We start from the raw sequence: 21,764 nt of genomic DNA on the forward strand, positions 1-21,764 counted from the left end.
ATCAAGGAAAGCTCGCCTGGACATTCTGCACATATGTTACACCACCTTCAAATACCATACCATGTCTGCGCCGACAAGACCTCGACCGACTAGCCAGCGCAATACATCTACCATGCGGCCGCCAATGTCTCGCCCCGGCGCATCTCGCGCGCAGACAGCGACGCCGACCCTCACGAATGGACGAGCATCGCCAGCAGAGTCGGTTGCATCTTCGAAGTCACGGACACCGAAGCGCAAAGCGCAGTCTGAGATCGAGTCGGAGGCCGGTGAAGAGACGAATATCAATGTTGTCGTGAGATGCAGAGGTCGAAGCGATCGAGAGGTGAAGGAGAACAGCGGCGTGGTTGTCTCGACAGACGGGACAAAGGGCAAGAAGGTGGAGCTGTCGATGGGCCCGAGTGCGTTGAGCAATAAGACGTATGCCTTTGACAAGGTCTTCTCGCCGGCTGCAGACCAGGGCATCATATTTGACGATGTTGTGTCGCCGATATTAGACGAGGTATGGATGGATGACAGTCTCATGGTTGGGTCAAAACTTACTGAATGCTAGGTCCTGAATGGCTTCAACTGTACGATCTTCGCATACGGCCAAACTGGCACTGGAAAGACATACACAATGTCTGGTGATATCACAGACATGCTTCCTGTACTGGACGGAGCAGGGATCATTCCCAGGGTGTTGTACAATCTATTCGACAGGCTGGGCGACGAGCAGAGCGAGAAGATGGAGTACAGTGTGAAGTGCTCCTTCATCGAGCTGTACAATGAAGAGTTGCGCGATCTCCTCGCAGCGGACGATACCACCAAGCTGAAGATCTTCGATGAGCAGAACAAGAATGGCCGGACGACGACTTTGGTGCAAGGCATGGAGGAGAGCCATATCAAGACTGCGTCCAAGGGCATCCAGCTCTTGAGACAAGGCAGTCACAGACGGCAGGTTGCGGCGACTAAGTGCAACGATCTCTCGTCTCGGTCGCATACTGTCTTCACTGTCACGGTGTACATGAAACGGCAGACGGAGACTGGGGAGGACTTTGTGTGCTCTGGAAAGCTGAATTTGGTTGATCTCGCTGGATCTGAGAATATTCAACGGTCTGGCGCGGAGAACAAGCGAGCGGCAGAAGCTGGTGTCATCAACAAGTCACTTCTTACTCTCGGCCGTGTGATCAATGCGCTGGTAGAGAAGAGCACGCACATCCCTTACCGTGAGTCGAAGCTCACACGGCTGCTGCAAGACTCACTCGGTGGCCGGACGAAGACCTGCATCATTGCAACACTCTCACCAGCGAAGAGCAACCTGGAGGAAACCATCAGCACATTGGACTATGCTTTCCGAGCGAAGAACATCCGAAATAAGCCACAGATCAACTCGATGGTCTCGAAAAAGACGCTTCTACGAGAGTTTACCGCCGAAATTGAGAAGCTGAAGTCCGAACTCATCGCTACACGACAGCGCAATGGCGTATATCTCACTGCTGAGGCGTACGAGGAAATCACGACCGAGTCAGAATCCCGCCGCATCCTGAGCGAAGAGCAGCGCGACAAGATCGAGACCATGGAACGGAATCTGCGGAACAAAGTCCAGGAACTCTTCGCTCTCACGACCAACTTCCAGAGCATGAAACGAGACAACGAGCAGACGCGCGTGACTCTGGAGGGCACCAAGAGTGTTCTCGATAAGACCGAGATCGTTCTGGCACACACCAAGAGGAACCTTGCTGAGGAGGCGCATCTCCGGAAGGCACACCAGCAGACGGAGGAGCAGTTGGCTGCTGTGGGCGGAGACTTGCTGAGTACTCTGGACACCACGACAGACCATGTCAGCAGGCTGCACTCGAAGCTCAGGCGGCGATCCGACCTACAAGCGCTGAACCGGACCAAGTGGACGAATACTGCGAGCCATGTATCTGGTGTGACCGGGATTGTTGAGCAGCGCATGGAAGCACTGCGAGGGCAGCAGGAGGGCCTCGTCGAGAGCTTGTCAGGGCGCATGCAGTCGTTCGTCACGGATGAGCTGCGGGAGCTGCAGGCTTCCCAGACCTTTTTACAGGAGAAGGCTGCTGCGTTCGAGAAGTCCGAGGTGGAGGTCAACGGGCAGACTACCAAAGCGAAAGACGAGATGAACACAGTCCTCGAAGAGATTCGAACGCTGAGGCAGGACGTCAAGCAGAAGGTTGGGGATGGTCTCAACGATCTGTCCACCGCCGCGGAGAGAATATCGGCTGGCATCGCCACAGAGCTTGATACTTTCCACAGCCAGCTGCAGAGCTCGTATGTCTCGCTCGGAAGGGAGTTCAAGACCATTTTCGGGGATCTCGTCGAGCGCATGAACCAGCAGCGGGATGAGGCCGATAGGCTACGCCAGCAGATCTCGCAGGCCAACAACTCCTACGTGACGGCTGGGGAGGAGTCTCAGGTACAGCTGCAGAGAGCTATCGAGGAGGAGCGCCAGACGGCGGCTGCCGAGCGTACAGCACTAATGGCTAAGGTCTCCAGCCTGCTGAACGAATCTGCCATGGCACAGGAGACGCGCATCAGCGGTTTCGTAGAAGGCGCCAACAAACGCCTCAGGACCTCGGCCGACGAGTACCGGACTTCGCAACAGGCTTATGGAAGTGGTATGGACAGCTGGAACGGACGGTCGCAGTCCCTCATCGACACCACCCTCAAGTCCCGCGAAGCCATCAAAAGCAAGCTCAAGGCCGACTGGGGTAATGCAGATGAGCAGACCACGAAGCTCACTTCCACGACCAAAGCTGTGCACGACGAAACGGTGCGCATCGTCGATGGCCAGATGGCTCAGATGGACGGCCAGCTTGTCGCGCTTGACGAGATCATCACCCGAGTGCGAGCGCAGAATGAGCAGCACCACCAGGCACATTCTGCAAGTCTCGAGCAGCTGGCCAGTGATGTACAGCAGTCTTACTCCAGCATTGGACAGCACTTCGAGACCTCGTACGCCAGGACACAAGCACTGGACACCGAGATGTCCGACCGCGTGATTGCGCTCACGCACACTCTCCCTGAGCTTGCCGACGACGGTCCCATCCGGCAGCCACTCTCCCAGATGCGCTCTGAGCTTTCCGCTGCACAGCTGGCGGAGTACACCGCCACTGGCGAGACACCCGCGAAGACGACCTTCAACTACCCAACTGCACTTCCTCGGACAGAAGACCACAGCACGCTTCTCGATCGCATGCGCGGTATCACGCGTCTAGCCTCCCCGACCAAACGCACCTCCCCAACCAAAGCCCGCAGCAGCCCAACCAAAGCCCCTCCCAGCCCAAGCAAAACCCTCGTCTGGAGCGACACCCCTCCCACCACAACCACAACCCTCAAAGACCTCGACCTCCCCGCCTCCGCCCCCTGCACACGCCCCGGAACTTCCGCAAGCGCAAGTTCCCAGCCCCACCAAGAGCGTTTGCGCGAACTAGACGTTAACATCATGCCCTTAGGAGGCGGCGCGAACGGGCATCCCGTCTCCCTTGGCGATCAGGAGCGCGGCAAGGCGGGCGACGCTGCAGGTGGTGAGGAAGGCGGCAAGCTCCTCTCCGTTCCCGTCCCTTCGGCACCGCATTTGTTGAAGAGGGCACATACTAATCCGCTTTCTGTGAGTCAGGGGGTGGAGAGTCGGTTGCCGGCTGCGAAGGTGAGGGGAGGGAGGATGACGACGGCGGGGGGTGTGGAGAATGTGGCGCCGGCGACGGGGGAGGGGAGGAGGTTGAGGCCTAGGGGGAGTGATTGAGGGGTGTAGTATTGGTGGCTGGGCATCCTTCTGGAAGAGTGATTAGGGTCGAGGGTTCGGGTATGAGCGCTGATAGTTGGCTCTGCGCTGTTGGGCTTGGGTATTGGTTTCGCAAGAAGCTTGGGAATAGTAATTCAGACATTCGGCGAAAGACCTGTTGTCAACATCGTCTCGTCTCGCCTCATTGCCAGCGACTATCTCCAACGCCGCATCGCTCAAAGCTCCATCATGACTCAAGCGCATACCACCCCTCTCGGCACTCATTCATCCACATCATCCAGCCTTCCAACCCCAAAAAGCTTCATCTTCCCCTCCACCTCCTCCCGACACCAGCAACCCCGGCAAATTATTTCTCCACCCCACCGACCTTCCTGTTCCTGTCACCTTTTCACGTTCCCCGCGCCGCTCCATACCACTTCTGCTTACGTACCTGCATCGTGCTCCGTCATCTACTGCTTTCTGCGTGCAACATGGGCTCCGCGAGCTCCGCATTGCCCGCGGTGCTTGTGGAGTGTCGCTTCAAAGGCCCCCGAAGCCCATATGCTTCTTTAGTAGGTTGGATCTTCTTGTTTCTTCCTTGAGCCTCACGCATCCTCTTGGAATAGTAGGTGTTGTATGAGAAGACGATGCATTTCCTACGTTTCCTCTCGAGCGCCTTGCTGGCGGGGTCGGCGGCGGGGATGAGTATTCCTGGCACGCAGGGATTGAAGGTCAAGCCGTATAAGAGGGAGGTGTTGCAGGATATTGTGACTTGGGTGAGTAAACTCTGGTGGAATGTGTGAGGGCTAGCATACCAGACGACACTGCCTTGACTGTTCTTTCCTTCCCCTACGCAGCAGGAAGAGAGAGGGCTGACGTATTCGATTTGGCACCTTAGGACCAGCATTCGATTTTCGTGCATGGGGAGAGGGTGCTGTTCTACTCTGGAGGTGAGCGGTGTGTCTTTGGGAGAGTTGGGCGGGCAGCGCTGATGTGGAGGCAGAGTACCACCCATTTCGACTCCCTGTGCCGGGTCTATGGCTGGATGTTTTTCAGAAGATTAGAGCGATGGGGTATACTGGGGTCTCCATTTACACCGACTGGGCATTGGTGAGCTACAGGCATCGCAGCTGGGTAGATGAGAGGTACTGACGACTTGCAGCACGAAGGCAAGCCTGGAGACTGGAACGGAGAGGGCATCTTTGATCTGCAGCCATTCTTCGATGCGGCGAAGCAGGCTGGGATGTATGTTGGACTCGTCGAATGGTTTGGCAGCAATCAGGCTGACGCGCAGTAGCTACATCCTAGCTCGACCAGGACCCTACATCAACGCCGGTATGTCTTGTCCTTCTTTTCCGACGCAGGAAGATGCTAACAAGCTTTTCTAGAGGTATCCGGCGGCGGCTTCCCAGGCTGGCTCCAACGAGTACCTGGCACACTCCGTAGCGATGACCAGGCCTACCTCGACGCAACCGATAACTACGTTAAGAACATCGGAGCGATCATCGGGAAGAATCAGATCACGAACGGCGGACCCGTCATCCTCTTCCAGCCAGAGAACGAATACTACTCATGCACTGATGACATCGACCCATGCCCGAACCCTGACTACATGCAATACGTCGAGGACCAGTTCCGCAATGCCAGCATTGTGGTACCCTACATTGTGAACGACAATAACGAGGGCAACTTTGCGCCTGGGCAACCGGCTGCGGTCGATATCTACGGCATCGACAGCTACCCGCTGGGCTTTGATTGCGCTAACCCGGAGACATGGCCGGAGGGTGCTCTGCAGACTTACTTAACGGAGACGCACCTGAACTACAGCGCTTTGACGCCGTTCTCGTTCATCGAGTTTCAGGGTGGTTCATTCGATCCTTGGGGAGGCTGGGGTTTTCAGCAGGTCCGTTGACAATCACAGGCAACCTTGAATTGAGGCTGACACGACATCCATCAGTGCCTCGAGCTCGTCAGCTATGAATTCGAACGAGTGTTCTATCAGAACAACTTCGCCTCCGCCATCACGATTTTCAGCATTTGTGGGTCAAACCAGATCTCGCTCGCTCAAACCCTCAAGGGCTAGTGCTGACAGCCAGTAGACATGACCTACGGTGGGACGAACTGGGGTAACTTAGGCCACCCTGGTGGCTACACCTCCTACGACTATGCCGCTGTCATCAAGGAGAATCGAATGGTCGATCGTGAGAAGTACAGCGAAGCCAAGCTGCTTGCAAACTTCGTCCAGGCATCTCCCGCCTACATCACATCGACTCCTGGGAACCTGACGAACACTACTTACACCACTAGCAGCGATCTGAGCGTTACGCCGCTCTTCGGGAACGGGTCCGATACCAACTTCTACGTGCTTCGGTAAGTTCTCAAGATCCTGCGAGATGGGACCTGTGTATTGACTTCTATAGACACTCCAACTACAGCGGCCGATCGGTGACACCATACAAGCTCACTATTCCTACCAGCAAGGGCAAGCTCACCGTCCCGCAGCTGGGAGGCGAGCTCAGTTTGCACGGCCGGGACTCGAAGGTGCATGTCTCCGATTACAAGGTTGGAGGACACAACGTGCTGTATTCGTCGGCCGAGGTGTTCACTTGGTGGGTCCAATTTTGGAGGTTGCAATTCCGCATTTGCTAATGAATTGATAGGGAATCGTACGGACATGACAGCACTGTCCTCGTCGTATACGGCGGCGACGACGAACGCCATGAAATGGCTGTGTCCAAGGGTGGCAAAGCCACTATCAGAGAAGGTGTCGGTGTGAAGACTGGCAAGAAGAATGACGCTACTGTCCTCAACTGGGAGACTAGCTCCTCCAGGCGTGTTGTCCAGCTTGGCTGTGGTTTGACGGTCTATATCCTAGGTCAGTATTCTCCATGCTCTGGAGTGGAATGTGCTTGCTGACTGTCAGATTTCAAGACCGCAACTCCGCGTACAACTACTGGGTGCTGAAGGTCCCGAACGACGATGGTCTATATGGACCGAACCTTGGTGGCACGACGGTGATCGCTCAAGCCGGCTACCTCATGCGCAACGCAACAGTGTCCGGCAACACACTCAGCCTCGTCGGCGACTTCAATGCCACGACAGATATCGAAGTCATCGGCGGCGCTCCAAGCAAGCTCGTAGGTCTGAACATCAACGGCAAGTCCACGAAGTTCAGCCAAGACAAGTACGGCGTCGCTACAGCCTCTGTCTCCTTCAACCCAGATATCTCGGTGCCCTCACTATCCAGCCTGGACTGGAAATACATCGACTCCCTGCCGGAAATTAAGCCGGGCTACGACGACTCCCAATGGCCTGCTGCCGATCTGAAGCACACCCACAACGACCTGGTGGTCCAAAGGACTCCGACCAGTCTTCTCGGTAGCGACTACGGATTCAATACTGGAACGCTGCTGTTCAGAGGGCACTTCACTGCAAATGGCGACGAGAAGAAATTCTCTATCGAAACCCAAGGTGGATCTGCATTCGGCAGCTCCACCTGGATTGACGATACTTTCCTAGGCTCGTGGCATGGCTATGATGCTGCGGCGAATGGCAACAACACGTTCACCATGCCCAACCTCAAGTCCGGGAGCAAGCATGTGATCACTGTGGTCGTTGACCAGCAGGGTATGGACGAGAAGTAAGTCAAACAAATAGCATCATGCCCTTGTCTAAGCCATGCTAACACTCTGGCCAGCTACGACGCCGGTGCTGATGAAATGAAGAACCCGCGCGGTATTCTACACTACCATCTTTCCGGGCACAAGGCAGCCGATGTGTCCTGGAAGCTGACCGGTAACCTTGGCGGAGAGGACTATCTGGACCGATCCCGCGGCCCGTTGAACGAAGGCGGACTCTGGGCTGAGCGACAGGGCTACCATCTACCTGGAGCGCCCATCGACGACTGGCACTCGAGCGGAGGACCAACCGAAGGCATCGACGGCGCAGGCATCGCCTTCTACGCCGCCGAGCTCGACCTCGATATCCCCTCCGGCTGGGACGTGCCGCTCTCGTTCACCTTCACCAACTCCTCCGCCTCCAATGCTGGTGGGAACCAGGCACCCGCTTACCACGTCCAACTCTACGTCAACGGGTTCCAGTTCGGCAAGTATATTAATAACGTCGGACCGCAGAAGTCGTTCCCGGTGCCGGAGGGCATCTTCAACTACCACGGGACGAACTACCTCGCATTCGCTTTGTGGAGTCTAGAGGCAGAGGGTGCCAAAGTGGGAGGGCTGGAGCTGTCGGTAAATGGGACGGTTCTGTCAGGCTATGGTGATGTTCCGATGTCACCTATGAGCAGCTGGAGCAAGAGGAAGGGAGCGTATTAGTTAGCAGATTGCTCATGGATGAGGAACTGGCCAAGTATGCCATGCAAATGCCACGCTTTGCCAAGTATACAACTTCCCATGTCAAGGCGGAGATCAAGAAGACGACTTGTGGAGACGTTCTTGGTTGTTGTGCATTCAGCTCCAATCAGCCCATAGCCATTGTATGACACCTGCGAAGACTACGAAGAACAACAGAAGGCAGATGTGTCTTTCGAATGCGAGACTTAAGCTTCTTATATATGCCTCACGTAACACACTAGCGCGGATGTACTCAGCAAACGTGGCTTGCAGTTCTCCGGACGAAGGAAGAAGCACGATCCAGACCTTACCGCGGATGGGATGAAACAGAATTCCTCGCTGGCAGAGGAACTTCATCCCTCCAGCCTCGACACGATGAAATAAGGACGATCGACAGCGCCGCCGGATCAACCTCTCCTGCTGGATCATGGCCTCCACCCCCATCAACGCAGACCCCGAGAAAGGCGGCGTCGGCCTGAGCTTCAGCCCCATCCCAGAGCCAACACCTTCACCATCCCACCACCACCGCCATCTCCACCGCGCCCGTGACAGACTCCGACACTTCGTCCATCCTTCCGGCAAGAAGATCCACGTAGCCAACTCCCCCACCGAAGCGGAGCAACTACGTCGTCAACTCGAGGAGATCCACCACCAGGACGACTTCGACGTGTGCATTTCCGGCTCGCCTGAGCATCTGGACGCCCTACGTGTCGCGCAAGATCACCATGAAACTAAACGCGATGAGTTCCGCACCGAGCATCCGGAGCTGTTTGCCCGCTTCGATGAAGTGCACGCGCAGCTGGATGCGTTGAGTACGGAGCTCGATCGCGTGACGACGCATGGTGTTTCTCTCGAAGCGCATTTTAACAAGTTTGGCTATGATGCTCATATCAGATCCTACGATGATGGGGAGAGCCCTGGTGGTTCGGGGACGGCGACGCCGAGGTCGAGTGTTAGTGGCGATTCGAGTGCTTCGGCGAAGCATGCGGTGCATTTGAAGTTGTTCAAGGTGCCGGTTGTGAGGCAGTATTTTCATAAGGGGTTGATATGGCGGGCTTCTGGCTTTCAGGAGGTAAGGGCTGATTACTCTTAGTTGGGGGCCTTCTTGCTGATGGGATATGCGCAGGTGCAATCATTTGAATTGTTCTTGGACCTCCTCTATGTTGGCATTATTGCGATACAGGGCGATCTTGCGTCCGAGCACCCAACCGCTTCGTCCCTGCTGCACTTCATCATCACATTCACCTTGAGCTGGAAGATCTGGAATGACATGAGCCTCATCATCTCCTGGTTTGAAACGGACGACATCTTCCAACGAATCTGCATCCTGTTCCTCATGGCCTGTCTCTTTGGCTACACCACCAACATCACGGAAGCCTGGGAACACACGTACGCCACACTGATCGGCTTCTATCTATGCGCTCGTCTGTTCATGGCATCCTACCTCATCATGGTCTTCTTCTTGGTGCCCATGGTCCGGCCAGTCATGACGTGGTACATATGTATTGTCACGGTTGGCGCTGCACTTTGGATCGGCAGCATACATATCGAGTACCCGGCGCAGCTCGGCATCATCTGGGCGGCATTATTCGTAGACCTGTTCGGACAGGCGTGCTTCTTCGTGGCGCACGTTGTCAGCAAGTGGATTGGCCCTGGTGCGGCGGCACGTATGGACAAGTGCTTTGATTACTATCCTGCGATCAACATTGAACACCGCACTGAGCGCACGTCTGGATTCGTTACGCTGGTCTTCGGCTACAGCGTCGTCGCAGCGCTGTACCAATCGACCATGAACGGCATCGACGCACACTACGGCAAAGCTGTCTTAGCGCTCACGCAAGCCTTCTGCTTCAACTGGATCTACTTCGACATCGACTCCAAGAACCTGCAAGTCCACGCCATCCGACGGCACAGGAACACGACTCTAGTGTGGCAGGTGTTCCATCTTCCGTTCATCATGTCCTACGTGCTTGGCTCCAGCGGGCTCGCCTGGCTGGTCAAGTTCGCCATCGACACCGACAACTCCCGTCCCGAAGGCCTGACGGAGATGTGGCGCGAGCACGCCGAAGACGAGATCCCGATCGGGATACGCTGGTTCTATTGCGCAGGCTTCGGCATCGCGCTCGCGTCCATGGGCATCATCAGCATCTCCCACAAGCACAAAGAAATCGAGACCCTCCGCCTGAAGAAGCGCTGGCGCCTCACCGCCCGCTTCGCCATTTCAATCGTGCTCATCTGCCTCCCGCTCGCCGAAGGCCTGAACTCCCTCGAGCTAGTCGGTACCGTGACGGCACTGATCGTCTTCTGCCTCTCCCTGGAGCTCTGGGCGGCGAGCTGTTCGAGGCAGAACTCGTTTGGACGGACGACGGAGTGCAAGTATATCGGGGCGTGTCCGAAGAAGCATTTGCAGGCTTTGATTAAGCGAGGGAGTCGGGTGGATTTTGAGGAGTTGGGGGATGGTAAGAATGTTGGGGCTATACATGCGGCGCCTATTTAGTGGGTGGCGTTCTCCATTCCAGCAACACGTTGCCTGAGAGCGCCTTATCGGCGATAGCAACATCTTACGGTCGCGGAGAAGAGGCGGGTAGAAGGCGTATGCCACTGTCTCTCCTCCAGAGATATATCTTCTGGATCATGTAAATGTTCATGTGAAGCCGTTGCAATGTGAGAGAACCGCTGGACCTCACTCATCCGGTTGTCGGGTCTAGTAGTTCTCCGGCTCAGCCATACGTCCTTCATGCCCATATCGTCGACGCGGGTACGTCTTTGACTCTTGGAGAACAGAACGATACCTGTTAGGGTAGGGTCACGTGGAATGGCAATATGCTTGCCGGATCGACGCGAGCGGCGCGCGTGCCCCCTAACCCTTTCTCCGAAGCAATGAAGCTCTCGAATGTGACTACATCCTCTTCAACACACTCATATGAGATGAGCGAGAACACCACCTGAGCATTGGACAGATTGATCGAGCAAGTGTAAGTCACATGTCTATTGTTGCATTCAGCCGACCCACTGCTGCCCCCCTGAGGCCAACACGAAACCCGCCGAGAGGCGCGTTTCACCAGTCAACCTTGCCCCGATCAACCCAACAGCACCTCTGATATGACCACATTGATCATTTGGATGCCGGAGAAGGGTTCACAGACTACTTGGCGAACATTGTACTAATCTCGAGCATCAACAGCCATGTCCTCCGAACAGCGAGCCTCATCTGCCGTTCGCAACCTCCGATCGATGTTCGAGAACAAGGCCGCGACCAATCTCGAAGCCCAAAACTCTCCCGAACCGCGTGGGAGATCACCTGGTGCATTGGGAGGGAGCAAGGACATTGGACTTGAGAGACCTACGAGCAAAGTACGAGCGAGCTTCGTCTCCGTCGAGCCAAGTGCAAGGATGGCGACGGAAGAGAGCATATCAAACGGGTCACCCACTCGGAGAAGGGGCAGCTTTGTTGAGGCTGATGCGGACCTTGGGCTGAGAAAGACTATCAGTGAGCATCACGAGGCTGCGCCGGAGAAAGTGGTGGAGAGTGCGGTTGGGACGCCAAAAGGAAGTGGTGATGAAGAAGCAACTCTCCCAGCGGAAGACGACTCTACCGCTCCCCAGGAGCCCGCCAATCCAGACAAGCCTGTCACTGCTGCGGAGGAGGAGCCCAGCGAGATGCAGCCCGCCGACCCCACAAGCGAGCAGGCCGTGAGCGGCGGAGAGGCGCTTCCCCCAGTTGCTGAGGATCTCCGCGCAACTGCACACTCTGCTGCGCCATCGAGTGCGAGAAAGACTTCGGAGAAGGGGCGCTCAACCAACTCCAAACCGCCTGCCATTTCGACAAAAGCATCCACCAAGCCATCTTCGAGCGCCAAGTCTCCAGCGAGCCAACCGAAGACGCCCCAGTCTTCGACAGCACAGCCCAAGGTCCCCGCGAAGAAGGCAAGCAGGAGCTCTCTTACGGCACCCACAGCGGCTTCGATGGCTCGATCGGGAGCGGGAACGGACCACCCATCGAAGACTTCACCATCCTCTGGACCCAAGAAACGAGAGCCCACCAAGCCAGTCAGCCTTCCATCCCATCTGACAGCACCTACGGCGTCTTCGAGAGCGAAACATGACCCAACGTCTGCCTCCGGGCCGTCAACTACTTCAAAACCTACAACCTCACGACCTAAGCCTTCCTCGACTCGTCCGACACCACGAACGTCTCTAGCACCAGCGCATCGTCCAGGGTCTCAGACCTCCCATACTTCTGCGCCAGCGCCTCGGAGAAGTATGGCCTCTGGCGACAACAGCAGCTTCCTAGAGCGGATGATGAAGCCAACCGCAGCCTCGGCAAGCAAGACTCATGAAAAGTCGGATGCCAAAAGCCCGCCTTCAAAGTCAAAAACGACGTCAAAGCCGAAGACGAACGGCACATCCTCGAAACCAGCTGCGGCAGCGAAGACTGCCCCAGCAGGGAAACCGGAGGACCCTGTTCCCGAAGCTGCGAACGAATCCTCAGCGCCACCGCAGGAGCCATCTACTGCTCAACCGATTCCAGAGAACTCGACGGGCAACGAAACGCCTCTCGCGAACGGCCACTCGGAACAGGAAGCTGCTACGCTGGAAGCCACTCCAGCAGGCATGGCTGGCGAGGAGACGATCAGATAGGAACTGGAAGTGCTGGAAGCGTACGCCTCTTCTCCGAAGGCGGTATTGAGTGCGTAGCGGCATGAGTAGCGAGTGAGCAGCTGTTCGTCTGCTGGAGAAGGGGGTGTTTTTTTGGGTTTGGTGATTGACTTTACCCGCTTGATACCACTATTTGCGTAGAGCGAGCTGGAGAGGGTTTGGCGGTGGGGTTCGAGATACTTACCTCCTATCTAGTGAGATAATTGACACCTTTCGTAGCTCCTCTCCTCCCATGTCTCGACGCTCAGTAGGGCTGCAGATCCGGTCGTGCAGTAGCTTGCCAATTACTTCACTCTTGGAGAAATTCTTGGGCTTCTCACTCCAGCTTTCCCCGCAAACAGCTCCCCGGACTTGTGGAGCGGACGACATCCGCTATACATCCGCTGCTACTCGAGCATCCCACTTGCGCCGTAACCCACGAATCCTCTTGGGTGCATGTGGGAGGGCAGCTATGAGATGAGTATACATGTCTCAGCTTCGAGTAACTTCACTTGCTACCGATTATTGAATCGCAGGCTGGACTCGGCATAATTCCCCAGACACGGCTACAAGATGCGACCCATACTTCTCCTCGCGAGCGCCCTGCTCGTTGCTGGAATTGCCTACGTGATACTCTTCGTTGGCAAGCGAGAGAAGAAACTCCCACCAGGACCACCAACAATACCCGTCCTCGGCAACATCCACCAAATTCCCAAGAAAGGCGCCCACTTCCAATTCACCAAATGGGCGAAACAATACGGCGGCATCTACACCCTCAAACTCGGCACCGGCACCGCCGCAGTCCTCACCTCCCGCCGTCTCGTCAAAGAGCTCGTCGACAAGAAATCCTCCATCTACTCTGAACGCCCGACCTCCTACGTCGCTAATTTAATATCCGGCGGCGACCACATCCTCCTCATGGACTACGGCCAACAATGGCGCGCCACCCGCAAACTCCTGCACCAGACCTTCATGGAAAAGGTGGTGGAAGGCCAACACCTCCGCGTCCAGGAAGCCGAAGGTCGCCAGATGCTCCGCGATTACCTCCTCGCGCCGCAGGACCACATGTTGCACCCCAAGCGCTACAGCAACAGCATCACCATGAGCCTGATCTGGGGCGTGCGCACCCCGACGCCCCGGACGAGGCATATGCAGCGGTTGTACAGTCTGATGGAGATCTGGTCGAAGGTCATGGAGACGGGGGCGACGCCGCCGGTGGACATTTTTCCTTGGATGCATTGGTTGCCGCAAGGTGTGTTTTTGAACTGGGTGCAGAGGGCAACGCATGTGAGGGATGAGATGAATGCTTTGTATAGGGATTTTTTGATTGATATTAGGATGAGGAGAAGGAAGGAGGGGGATGGGAGGGGGGCATTTATGGATGGGGTGTTGGAGCAGGCGGAGGGGGAGGGAAAGAAGATGGATGTGAGTGTTTCGTTTAACTCCAGGTTGCTGATCAATGCTGACAGGATAGCAGGGTTTGACGTACAACGACCACGGCAGGTCATACTCGGAGACACTTTTGCTTCAATGTCCGACTAACAGCACGACAGAACTCTACTTTATGGGCGGCACCCTCACCGAAGGCGGCTCCGACACCACCGCCTCGATCGTAACAGCCTTCGTGCAGGCAATGATCGCCTACCCCGAAGTCCAAAAGAAAGCCCAACAGCAAATCGACCAATTCGTTGGCGAAGACCGCAGCCCCACCTGGCAAGACTACTCCCGCCTCCCCTACGTCGCGCAATGCGTCAAGGAGGCTATGCGCTGGCGTCCAGTCACTCCTCTCGCCTTCCCGCACGCTTTGGCAGAAGACGACTGGGTTGACGGGATGTTCCTTCCCAAGGGCACCATGATCATCGTCAATGCCTGGGGCATGCATTTCGACGAAGAGAGGTTTAAGAACCCGTACGACTTCGATCCGGATCATTTCGAAGGCGTCACCACCCTTGCGACCGAGCTCTCGAACGGAGCGTGGGAGAAGCGGGATCATTACGGCTATGGAACTGGACGGCGCTTCTGTCCTGGTGCGCATCTGGCGGAGCGGAACTTGTTCTTGGCCATGGCGAAGATTTTGTGGGGGTATGATGTCAAGGCTGGGAAGAAGCCTGTCGATACCGATCCGGTTACTGGGTATTGTGAGGGTTTCTTGGTGTGTGCGAATGACTTTGATGCGGAATTTGAGGTGAGGGGTGAGAAGAGGAAGGAGACGATTTTGAGGGAGTATGAGGAGGCGGAGAGGGATGTGTTTGGGAATTATGAGCTTAGTGGTGAGGAGAGGGCTTGATCGAAACGGTTGTTGGTCGGTATGAAGTAGCAATGTGGTGTTGCTGATTTATAGTGAGTACTTGGATTTTACTCCTCCCTGGACTAGTGGGCCTCACATGGTTCGCCAGCTGTCAACCTCCGAACCGGCTATCTCAGGGCTGTGCACTCACAGGTTCCATTCAATTCTTCGGCGACCCTCATACTCAAAAATCCCTCTCGGTCCCTTGCGATGCCCAGCCATGGCTCGAATCCTTTCATAGGACGCCTTTTGTTCCGAGTGCGCGAGTAGACGGTATTTGGCGTCAAAAAGATGCCCAATGGTGATGCCCGTCGGGATTCGGATCGACGTCTCAACAGGCCCACTCGTTGTCCCAATATGACCGCTTAAACTGGAGGTAGACTGTGGGGATTGGCGGCTCGCTGATGAATTCGAGTCTTCCGGTACTGGTTGTCGCAAAATCGGACAAGGTATAATCGAGCCAGTACCACCCAGATCCGGCTCGATCCCGCACGGAAGCCTAAATTAACGAGTTCTCCTTGATCAACAAGTTCCAGTATTTGGGACCGCTCGCTCTCTGATATTCCGCTATGATCTCGTCGGCGTGGCACAGCTCCTTGCGCATCATTTTGCGTTCCTTCTAGTCGGCGAATGAATCCAGGTCCATCAGCTCGATGGGGTCGATGCAACGGGCTTTGCGCACAGCAGTCGAGTTTGAGACTTCCTTCCACGCTGTGCTGACGCGCTGGCAGCGGAGAATGTCGGCAGACGGCAGGAAAAACAGAATGTTTTGGAGGAGCTCGTAGGTGGCGAGGGCGGTCTGGGCGGCGTTCATCTTGGTGGTGGTGTCGCTACCTTCGTAGACGCTCGCTTGTGAATCGTCGTCGTCCCCGATGATGGGCGCCGATGGGGGAGTATCCGCCACCAGAGACGCAAGTTGGGTGAAGTTCAGTCGTTGTGTGAAGTTTTCGAGCGCCGCAGCATGGCCGGATGTAGTGTTGTCCGTGATTTTGAGGGAGGCCATGCCGAAGTCACCGTCGTCTTCCGGCATAGTTGCCGTAGTCGATGATATACTTGCCGACCCAGATGGTTTGAGCGGTGCAATATGCTGAAAGTGTGAGGAGTGTTTGGTTGCGAAGAGCCAATATATATATTATAGGGGCGGAGCGTGCCAAGGCTCGATTGCCCGCCAGCATTCACTCGTCAGGCATGCGACGATGCAGCTCTATCCGCCTGAAATCAAATGGTGCTTGTCGAAGGGTGAATTGCGTGCCGTTGGCCTCGTGCGCTAAGGTATATACCGTCCAGGTGATGTCCAAGTGTATTCGCCAAAACACAGACCGTTGCCACTGGATTCTTCTCCAGTTCAGCTCTCGGACGCTCGAACGCTCGAGAGCGTTGGATGTCTTTGCGAAACACGTTTTAGTTTGACATTTTACAGAGGTCTGCCACGGTTTGTACAGCCCAGCACACCCACGTAGGACGAGCAAACAATCCAACACATTCGTTGTTTCCTCAGACCTAACCTGAGCATTTCTCAACCTTTCCGCCCCATCACTTCTGTGTCTTCACAAAACAAGCAACCCAACAAATGCAACAAAAGCCGCCTGCCCAACAAGGTACCACAGCACACACTCGACCAGCTTCGTCGGCTTCGTCGTCGCGAAAGCTGCCATGGCAACCGTCCACGCGGCAGTCCAGCCATGAATGATCCGGGCCTCATCATTGGAAGCTCCCACGGCCTGTTGCTGGTAGATTTGAAGACCGTAAGCACCGGTCCAACGCAGAGGAGCATCACCACGGCCATGATAGGAACTAGTTGCTATGGAACGGGCTCGGATGCTGCTTGCTGAGAATCGGTCGATGACTTCGAGTCGACATTCGATTGGGTTACTGGGGAGGGCATGTTTGTTTGGAGGCTGTATGGACACCTTTCGGGTAGGTCGTGGGCTCGCAGGAATAAAACTTCTTCCGGAATGGTAAATTGTCCTTCGCAGTTGGAGAGGGGCGAGAAGAACAGTGAACGATGGTCGTGATGGATCCAAGCGGCAGGCTTTTTTGAATCGAGGAACAGGGCGGTGCAGACCATTTGGCTCAGGCAGGATATGCCATTTGGCGTGGCGCAGTTGCTTCAAGTTGCTTAAGCTTCGAAGGATGCCGTCCGCCAAGACGGCTTGATCGGAAGGATTCAAGAGGTTCTGAGCCTGAGCCTGAGCCTGATCCTGAGCTTGTATGTTGAACCTGCGCGCAGCAGCCGTCTTCTCGAGCGCAGACTGCGCTGTTCGTTGATGGCTTCGTGGCTGACTGCGTCCGTGATCGAAGATGGTAGTCGGTGAACCTTTCACTGCTTCCAACCCCAATACCTTTTGATAGTATCTCCTGCCGTTTCCTTGCCTCTCTCCCGTCTATCCGCACGGTGCGCCCTCTCCTCTTCCATAGTGGCCTTGACCTTCTCCGCATACTCCAGCTGCGCCCTGCTCTCTGCCGCAATCAGCTGCATCTCCACCTCCTTTTGCCAGTCATTCAGCCCTTTGAGTCTGTCCCTGATTTCGTCCTGCTTCTCAGGCGGATAGGCGGACAAGTTCGTTGGTAGCATCTCATCCTTCGCTCTTTGCCTTGCCCTTGCGTAAGCACTTTCAGGCCCCAAAGCCTGCACCACGTGATCCTGCTGCATCAGCGGCGCAAACGTTGGCGCAGCCTGCCCTTCTTTCTCCGCCTGCTCGATCGCCTTCTCTCTTGCAAGCATCTCGTGATAAAGCCGGTCCGCATGCATCTGTATCCTCTCCTCCTCGTCCGCCGTCGCATACGTATTACTCAGATAACCCAGCGCCTTCAGAAATCGACTCTGCATCGTATAGCATCGATTAAAGTCTTTGTTCTCCTTCCGACACATCCCCATCATCTTCTTCCAGCCGCCAGTAGAAAAGCACTCCTTCTCGGCCATTTGCTCCATGACACAGTTTTCAAGAGCAGCGCGGCCAATGGCGGCCTTACGGTCGCGGTACGAGTCAACGACATCGGCCAGGCGGTCCTGATCAGTCTTTCCGGCGGCTTCAACTGAAGACTGTGGGCGGTAAGTGGCCCAAAGATGGGCGTAGCGGCCGTCCTGGAAAAGCGACTCGGCTGGTACGGATGGTTGTGCCTGTTGGTCGGACGGGGTGTTGGGCGAGGTAGGAAGGCCTATCTGAGACCGGTATGTTGTCGATGCGCCTTCAGCGGAGCGTGGGACCTCGCCAGATCTTGGTACAGGCTGGGTGGTGGCATTTTGGGAGGAGGATTCCTTGTCGAGAAAGTCCTTGAGGCTGGGATCCAGCTTACTGTAGGTGTCGCCGGCCGGCTTACTGTCCCAGAACCAGCCCATTGTTGTCTGTTGTATACGGTGTCGAGTGGGTGGACGAATGAAGACAGGATGGTATCCTCGCGGCCTTAGCGCTCTCAGGCGGGGTTTCCTTCCCCTTCGGGAACGAACTGACAACACACATAAACAGAGGGACGTCACCCGTCAACAGCAGTGCACAACAGTCTTCTAGAGGTCCTTTAGGATGATATAGCATACTTTGAGTATGTCAGTCAACAGTCCAGCTAAATGTACAATCCTCTACCGAATTAATACGCCTGAAAATGCTAACATATGCCGCCGCGCAGTACAGCGAGTTGAAAGACATCTTATTCGGCAGCGAGGTGCAGGAGTACGGTCGATTGCGGCGAGCTTTGGCTTCTCGATCGGCCTTGATAGCAACAGCTCGCAACAGCCGAACGGCACGGCCACGGCGCGATATGGACCGCCCGCGAAGAGACGAAAGACGATCGTCGAGCCTCAGCCAAACGAAACGATTGAGAACGATGAGCACGCGACTCCCACCAAGGCCTCAGCAGCCGTGGAGACTGAGAAGCAGACGGAAAGAGATGTACAGCGTACTGCAACCAAGAGTCGACCCGTTGTGAAGGTGCGGAAGCGGTTTCAGGTGGACGATGCAACGGCAAGCTCTGGAACGGGCGACGACAGCTTTGTGTTTGGGCAGCGCAAAGAGAAGAAAAAGAGCCGCACAAGAGAGGAGGCTATTTTTGCTATCGCTTTGGAGAAGGAGGCAATCGTCGAGGAACCTGCAAAAGAGGCATCGCCGGTGAAGAGCCGACCTAAGAGGCGGGCGGCTACAAATGCTACGGCGAAAGTGACAGATGGGTTCTTGGAGGAGGCTGCGCCAGTGGACAAGAAGAGACGCGATGCATCGCCGGTAAAGAAAGCAAGGACTGTGCGAAAGAGGGGAGCTGTTCAGCAGGTCGAGACGGCGGAGGTAGACGTTCATGAGCAAGCTGTGGTCGCGGCAACAGCGCCCGAAGTCACGAAGCAGACGGGTAGAGCCCGCAAAACAGCTGCAAAGCCAACAACATCTGTCAAAAACAAGGCTTCGGAGCCACTAAGGAACGCTTGCATGTCAGACGAAGAGGACGTTCTACTGCAACCCGAGATGCCAACAGAACCAAAAGGAAAGAAGCGGGCAACCAGGAAGCCTCCCACCAAGAAGAACGTGACCACCAGAGCTAAGCCTCATGAGGATCTTGAAGCCCCCGAGCCTCCCAAAGCCGTCAAGAAGACCTCCAGGAAACGCAAAGCGGATGTCGAAGATGACTTTGATGCTTCGAGAGCAACAAAACGTGGTAGAACACAAGCTACGGATGATTCAGAGCCGACAACGCAGGTTCTTGGCCCAGTTGAGCAAGCAGAAGGGATCTCTCAACGGCGAGATCCGACTGTGCAATCTGGCAAACAACCGAAGTCGCGACGCCAGAAGGCAGGCACTAATAGTGCCGTCCCAATGACCGCGGCAATCGCGGACATTCTTGGAGAACAGTCTTCAGCAGCAACCGCGATAGACGCACAGCCATCAACAAGAGACGACACGGGTTGGACATCCTCGCGTAGGCCTCAAGAAGCCAAACCAAGCCAGCGGCGTCCTCTATTGGAGACGGATGTTAATCTCACCATGCGATCCAACTCCCCGGAGAAGCCAGGGTCAAGGTCAAAGTCACAACCACTCCCGCGGGTCGCAGATAAGGCTGTATCGGAGGGAAAGCCATCGCCGCGACGCCGACGTGAAGACGCGAGACCCAGCGATATGGACGCAGATCTGAAGATGCGTTCCAGTTCGTCGGAGCATACTGTCCCACACCCTATCCCACGGGATGCTGATAAGGCTGTGCCGGGGAATAGGCTAAAGCCACGACGCCTATCTGGTGAAGCGAAGCCAAGTCGACGGCGTCCGATAAATGAGACCAGTGCCGATTTTGTGCGCTCCAAATCGACAGAAATGCCCGAGACGGTGCAACGACGACACCCATCAACTTCAGATACCGAGGCCCCGCCGGTGATTGCACCGCCGCCGCGACCTCCCACTAGCAAAGCAAAGACCCACCCCACGTCAAAACAAAGACAAATTACCCAAGAAGAGAACGACAATCCACCCACGGCTCCGAGCGCTTCAGAGAAGACGTCGCGAAACGAAGCCAGACGTCACGATCGATCTCGACAAGTCCCCACTATCGACACCGCCGCATTGGAGGCGGATCCACCCGCAGCCCCCACCATCGCACGAATCTCGCCGAACGCAGACAATCGAGCCATGACTCGCATAGCTCTACCGGCGTCCCGGGACGCGCACCAGCAGAACCGGCGCGGTGGAGCTGTAAGCAATGGTCAAAGTCTGAAAAGTGGTGCAGATTTGGCTTCGGAAAGCGCCGTCCAGACAATTGCCGAGAATTTAGTGCCGGCTGCGGGGGAGAAGCCGAAACGAGGGCGTAAGGCGGTGGCTGCCATTGACAGAGATCACGAAAGCGAGATGAGTGGGAATAAGGTTCAGAATTTTTTGAAGAACGGTGAGGAGGATGTGGATTGGCTGTTCGATGCTCCGGACGCTATGCGACCGGAAAAGGCGGCGGAGGTAAAGAAAACGGCGGTCAACGGCCGAGCCAACACGAAGGGTCGGACGAAGATGGTTGATATTGATCTGGATGATCTGATCTCGAACATAGCTTCGTTTGCTCAGCATGAGCGGGAGGCGAGTGTGTCAACAGCAGCGAAGCAGCCATCAACTGCCAAGTCAAGATCGAGACGGAAGGTTTAGACACAGCGCGCGATATATTGATCGTTGGATAGAGTTTGCAAAACCAACGTCCTGTCTCACCAATTGACAGCCTCGGCCTTCCCACCTCTTGGTGCCGGCATATCTTGATGTCACCCGTCCAACTTGTTCATCAGCTCATCGCACACCCAGATCCAGACCACAATCCCACTCCTCGCTTATGTCTACACCGCAGTAGCCCGCGATCAATAAACAAGATGCACTCCCCCATCTCGGACATCCACGTGGCTAGCCCGCACCAGCCTCCTGCACGCAGCAGCGCTGACAGCAAAGGTGGATCAACGACCAACTTTCGTGCATGCAACGGCTCGTCCCCCCGACGCAGGAGACTACTGCAGCGCTGGCTGCATCTGCAGAGAGCCTCGTATGCAAGTGTCGTGGGCAAAGTGGAAGCCAATCATTACGTGCCTTCACCGACAAGTTTTTAGGAGGGGGAGGCGATTGGATGGTGGGGGTTGATTTTGTGGTTTCTGCGGGTAGGACGTCGTGGTCGCGTAGAGAGTTTTGGGGAGTGGGTGATGAAGGTTTGCGGACGTTGGGGGCGGGAAGTATCGTAGGAGGTGAGAGTTTGACGACGGTAGGATGGTGTGAACTTTGAGGATGATTACTGATGGGTATATGGATTTTGAGGATGATTGACTGATTGA

The 21,764-nt window shown here is 55.8% G+C and overlaps 8 protein-coding genes across 8 annotated transcripts; 6 read left to right on the plus strand and 2 right to left on the minus strand.

The window, feature by feature from the left end:
- Window positions 1–61: 61 nt before the first annotated feature.
- KIP1 (Kinesin- motor protein) lies at window positions 62–3,745 on the plus strand (the record flags this gene model as incomplete). The annotated part of the gene is made up of 2 exons (XM_064808098.1): window positions 62–499; window positions 551–3,745. 2 exons carry the CDS (start codon window positions 62–64, stop codon window positions 3,743–3,745), a joined length of 3,633 nt encoding a protein of 1,210 aa, XP_064653646.1.
- A 626-nt stretch (window positions 3,746–4,371) lies between these two features.
- LTR77_010883 (uncharacterized protein) lies at window positions 4,372–8,055 on the plus strand (the record flags this gene model as incomplete). Its single annotated transcript, XM_064808099.1, has 12 exons — window positions 4,372–4,500; window positions 4,623–4,674; window positions 4,728–4,834; window positions 4,887–4,969; window positions 5,022–5,059; window positions 5,113–5,627; window positions 5,682–5,763; window positions 5,824–6,094; window positions 6,145–6,333; window positions 6,385–6,599; window positions 6,656–7,364; window positions 7,422–8,055. 12 exons carry the CDS (start codon window positions 4,372–4,374, stop codon window positions 8,053–8,055), a joined length of 3,024 nt encoding a protein of 1,007 aa, XP_064653647.1.
- Window positions 8,056–8,500: 445 nt separating this feature from the next.
- On the plus strand, window positions 8,501–10,570 carry LTR77_010884 (uncharacterized protein; the record flags this gene model as incomplete). The annotated part of the gene is made up of 2 exons (XM_064808100.1): window positions 8,501–9,145; window positions 9,200–10,570. 2 exons carry the CDS (start codon window positions 8,501–8,503, stop codon window positions 10,568–10,570), a joined length of 2,016 nt encoding a protein of 671 aa, XP_064653648.1.
- Window positions 10,571–11,259: 689 nt separating this feature from the next.
- On the plus strand, window positions 11,260–12,714 carry LTR77_010885 (uncharacterized protein; the record flags this gene model as incomplete). The annotated part of the gene is made up of 1 exon (XM_064808101.1): window positions 11,260–12,714. One exon carries the CDS (start codon window positions 11,260–11,262, stop codon window positions 12,712–12,714), a length of 1,455 nt encoding a protein of 484 aa, XP_064653649.1.
- A 570-nt stretch (window positions 12,715–13,284) lies between these two features.
- Window positions 13,285–14,998, plus strand: LTR77_010886 (uncharacterized protein; the record flags this gene model as incomplete). The annotated part of the gene is made up of 2 exons (XM_064808102.1): window positions 13,285–14,136; window positions 14,189–14,998. The coding sequence occupies 2 exons, from the start codon at window positions 13,285–13,287 to the stop codon at window positions 14,996–14,998; spliced, it is 1,662 nt and encodes a 553-aa protein (XP_064653650.1).
- Window positions 14,999–15,617: 619 nt separating this feature from the next.
- On the minus strand, window positions 15,618–16,028 carry LTR77_010887 (uncharacterized protein; the record flags this gene model as incomplete). Its single annotated transcript, XM_064808103.1, has 1 exon — window positions 15,618–16,028. One exon carries the CDS (start codon window positions 16,026–16,028, stop codon window positions 15,618–15,620), a length of 411 nt encoding a protein of 136 aa, XP_064653651.1.
- A 1,290-nt stretch (window positions 16,029–17,318) lies between these two features.
- Window positions 17,319–18,338, minus strand: LTR77_010888 (uncharacterized protein; the record flags this gene model as incomplete). The annotated part of the gene is made up of 1 exon (XM_064808104.1): window positions 17,319–18,338. The coding sequence occupies one exon, from the start codon at window positions 18,336–18,338 to the stop codon at window positions 17,319–17,321; it is 1,020 nt and encodes a 339-aa protein (XP_064653652.1).
- A 202-nt stretch (window positions 18,339–18,540) lies between these two features.
- On the plus strand, window positions 18,541–21,099 carry LTR77_010889 (uncharacterized protein; the record flags this gene model as incomplete). Its single annotated transcript, XM_064808105.1, has 2 exons — window positions 18,541–18,565; window positions 18,623–21,099. 2 exons carry the CDS (start codon window positions 18,541–18,543, stop codon window positions 21,097–21,099), a joined length of 2,502 nt encoding a protein of 833 aa, XP_064653653.1.
- Between the last annotated feature and the right edge of the window lie 665 nt (window positions 21,100–21,764).

Source organism: Saxophila tyrrhenica (genome assembly GCF_035928015.1).
Source record: "Saxophila tyrrhenica strain CCFEE 5935 chromosome Unknown scaffold_28, whole genome shotgun sequence".
NCBI lineage: Eukaryota > Fungi > Ascomycota > Dothideomycetes > Mycosphaerellales > Extremaceae > Saxophila > Saxophila tyrrhenica.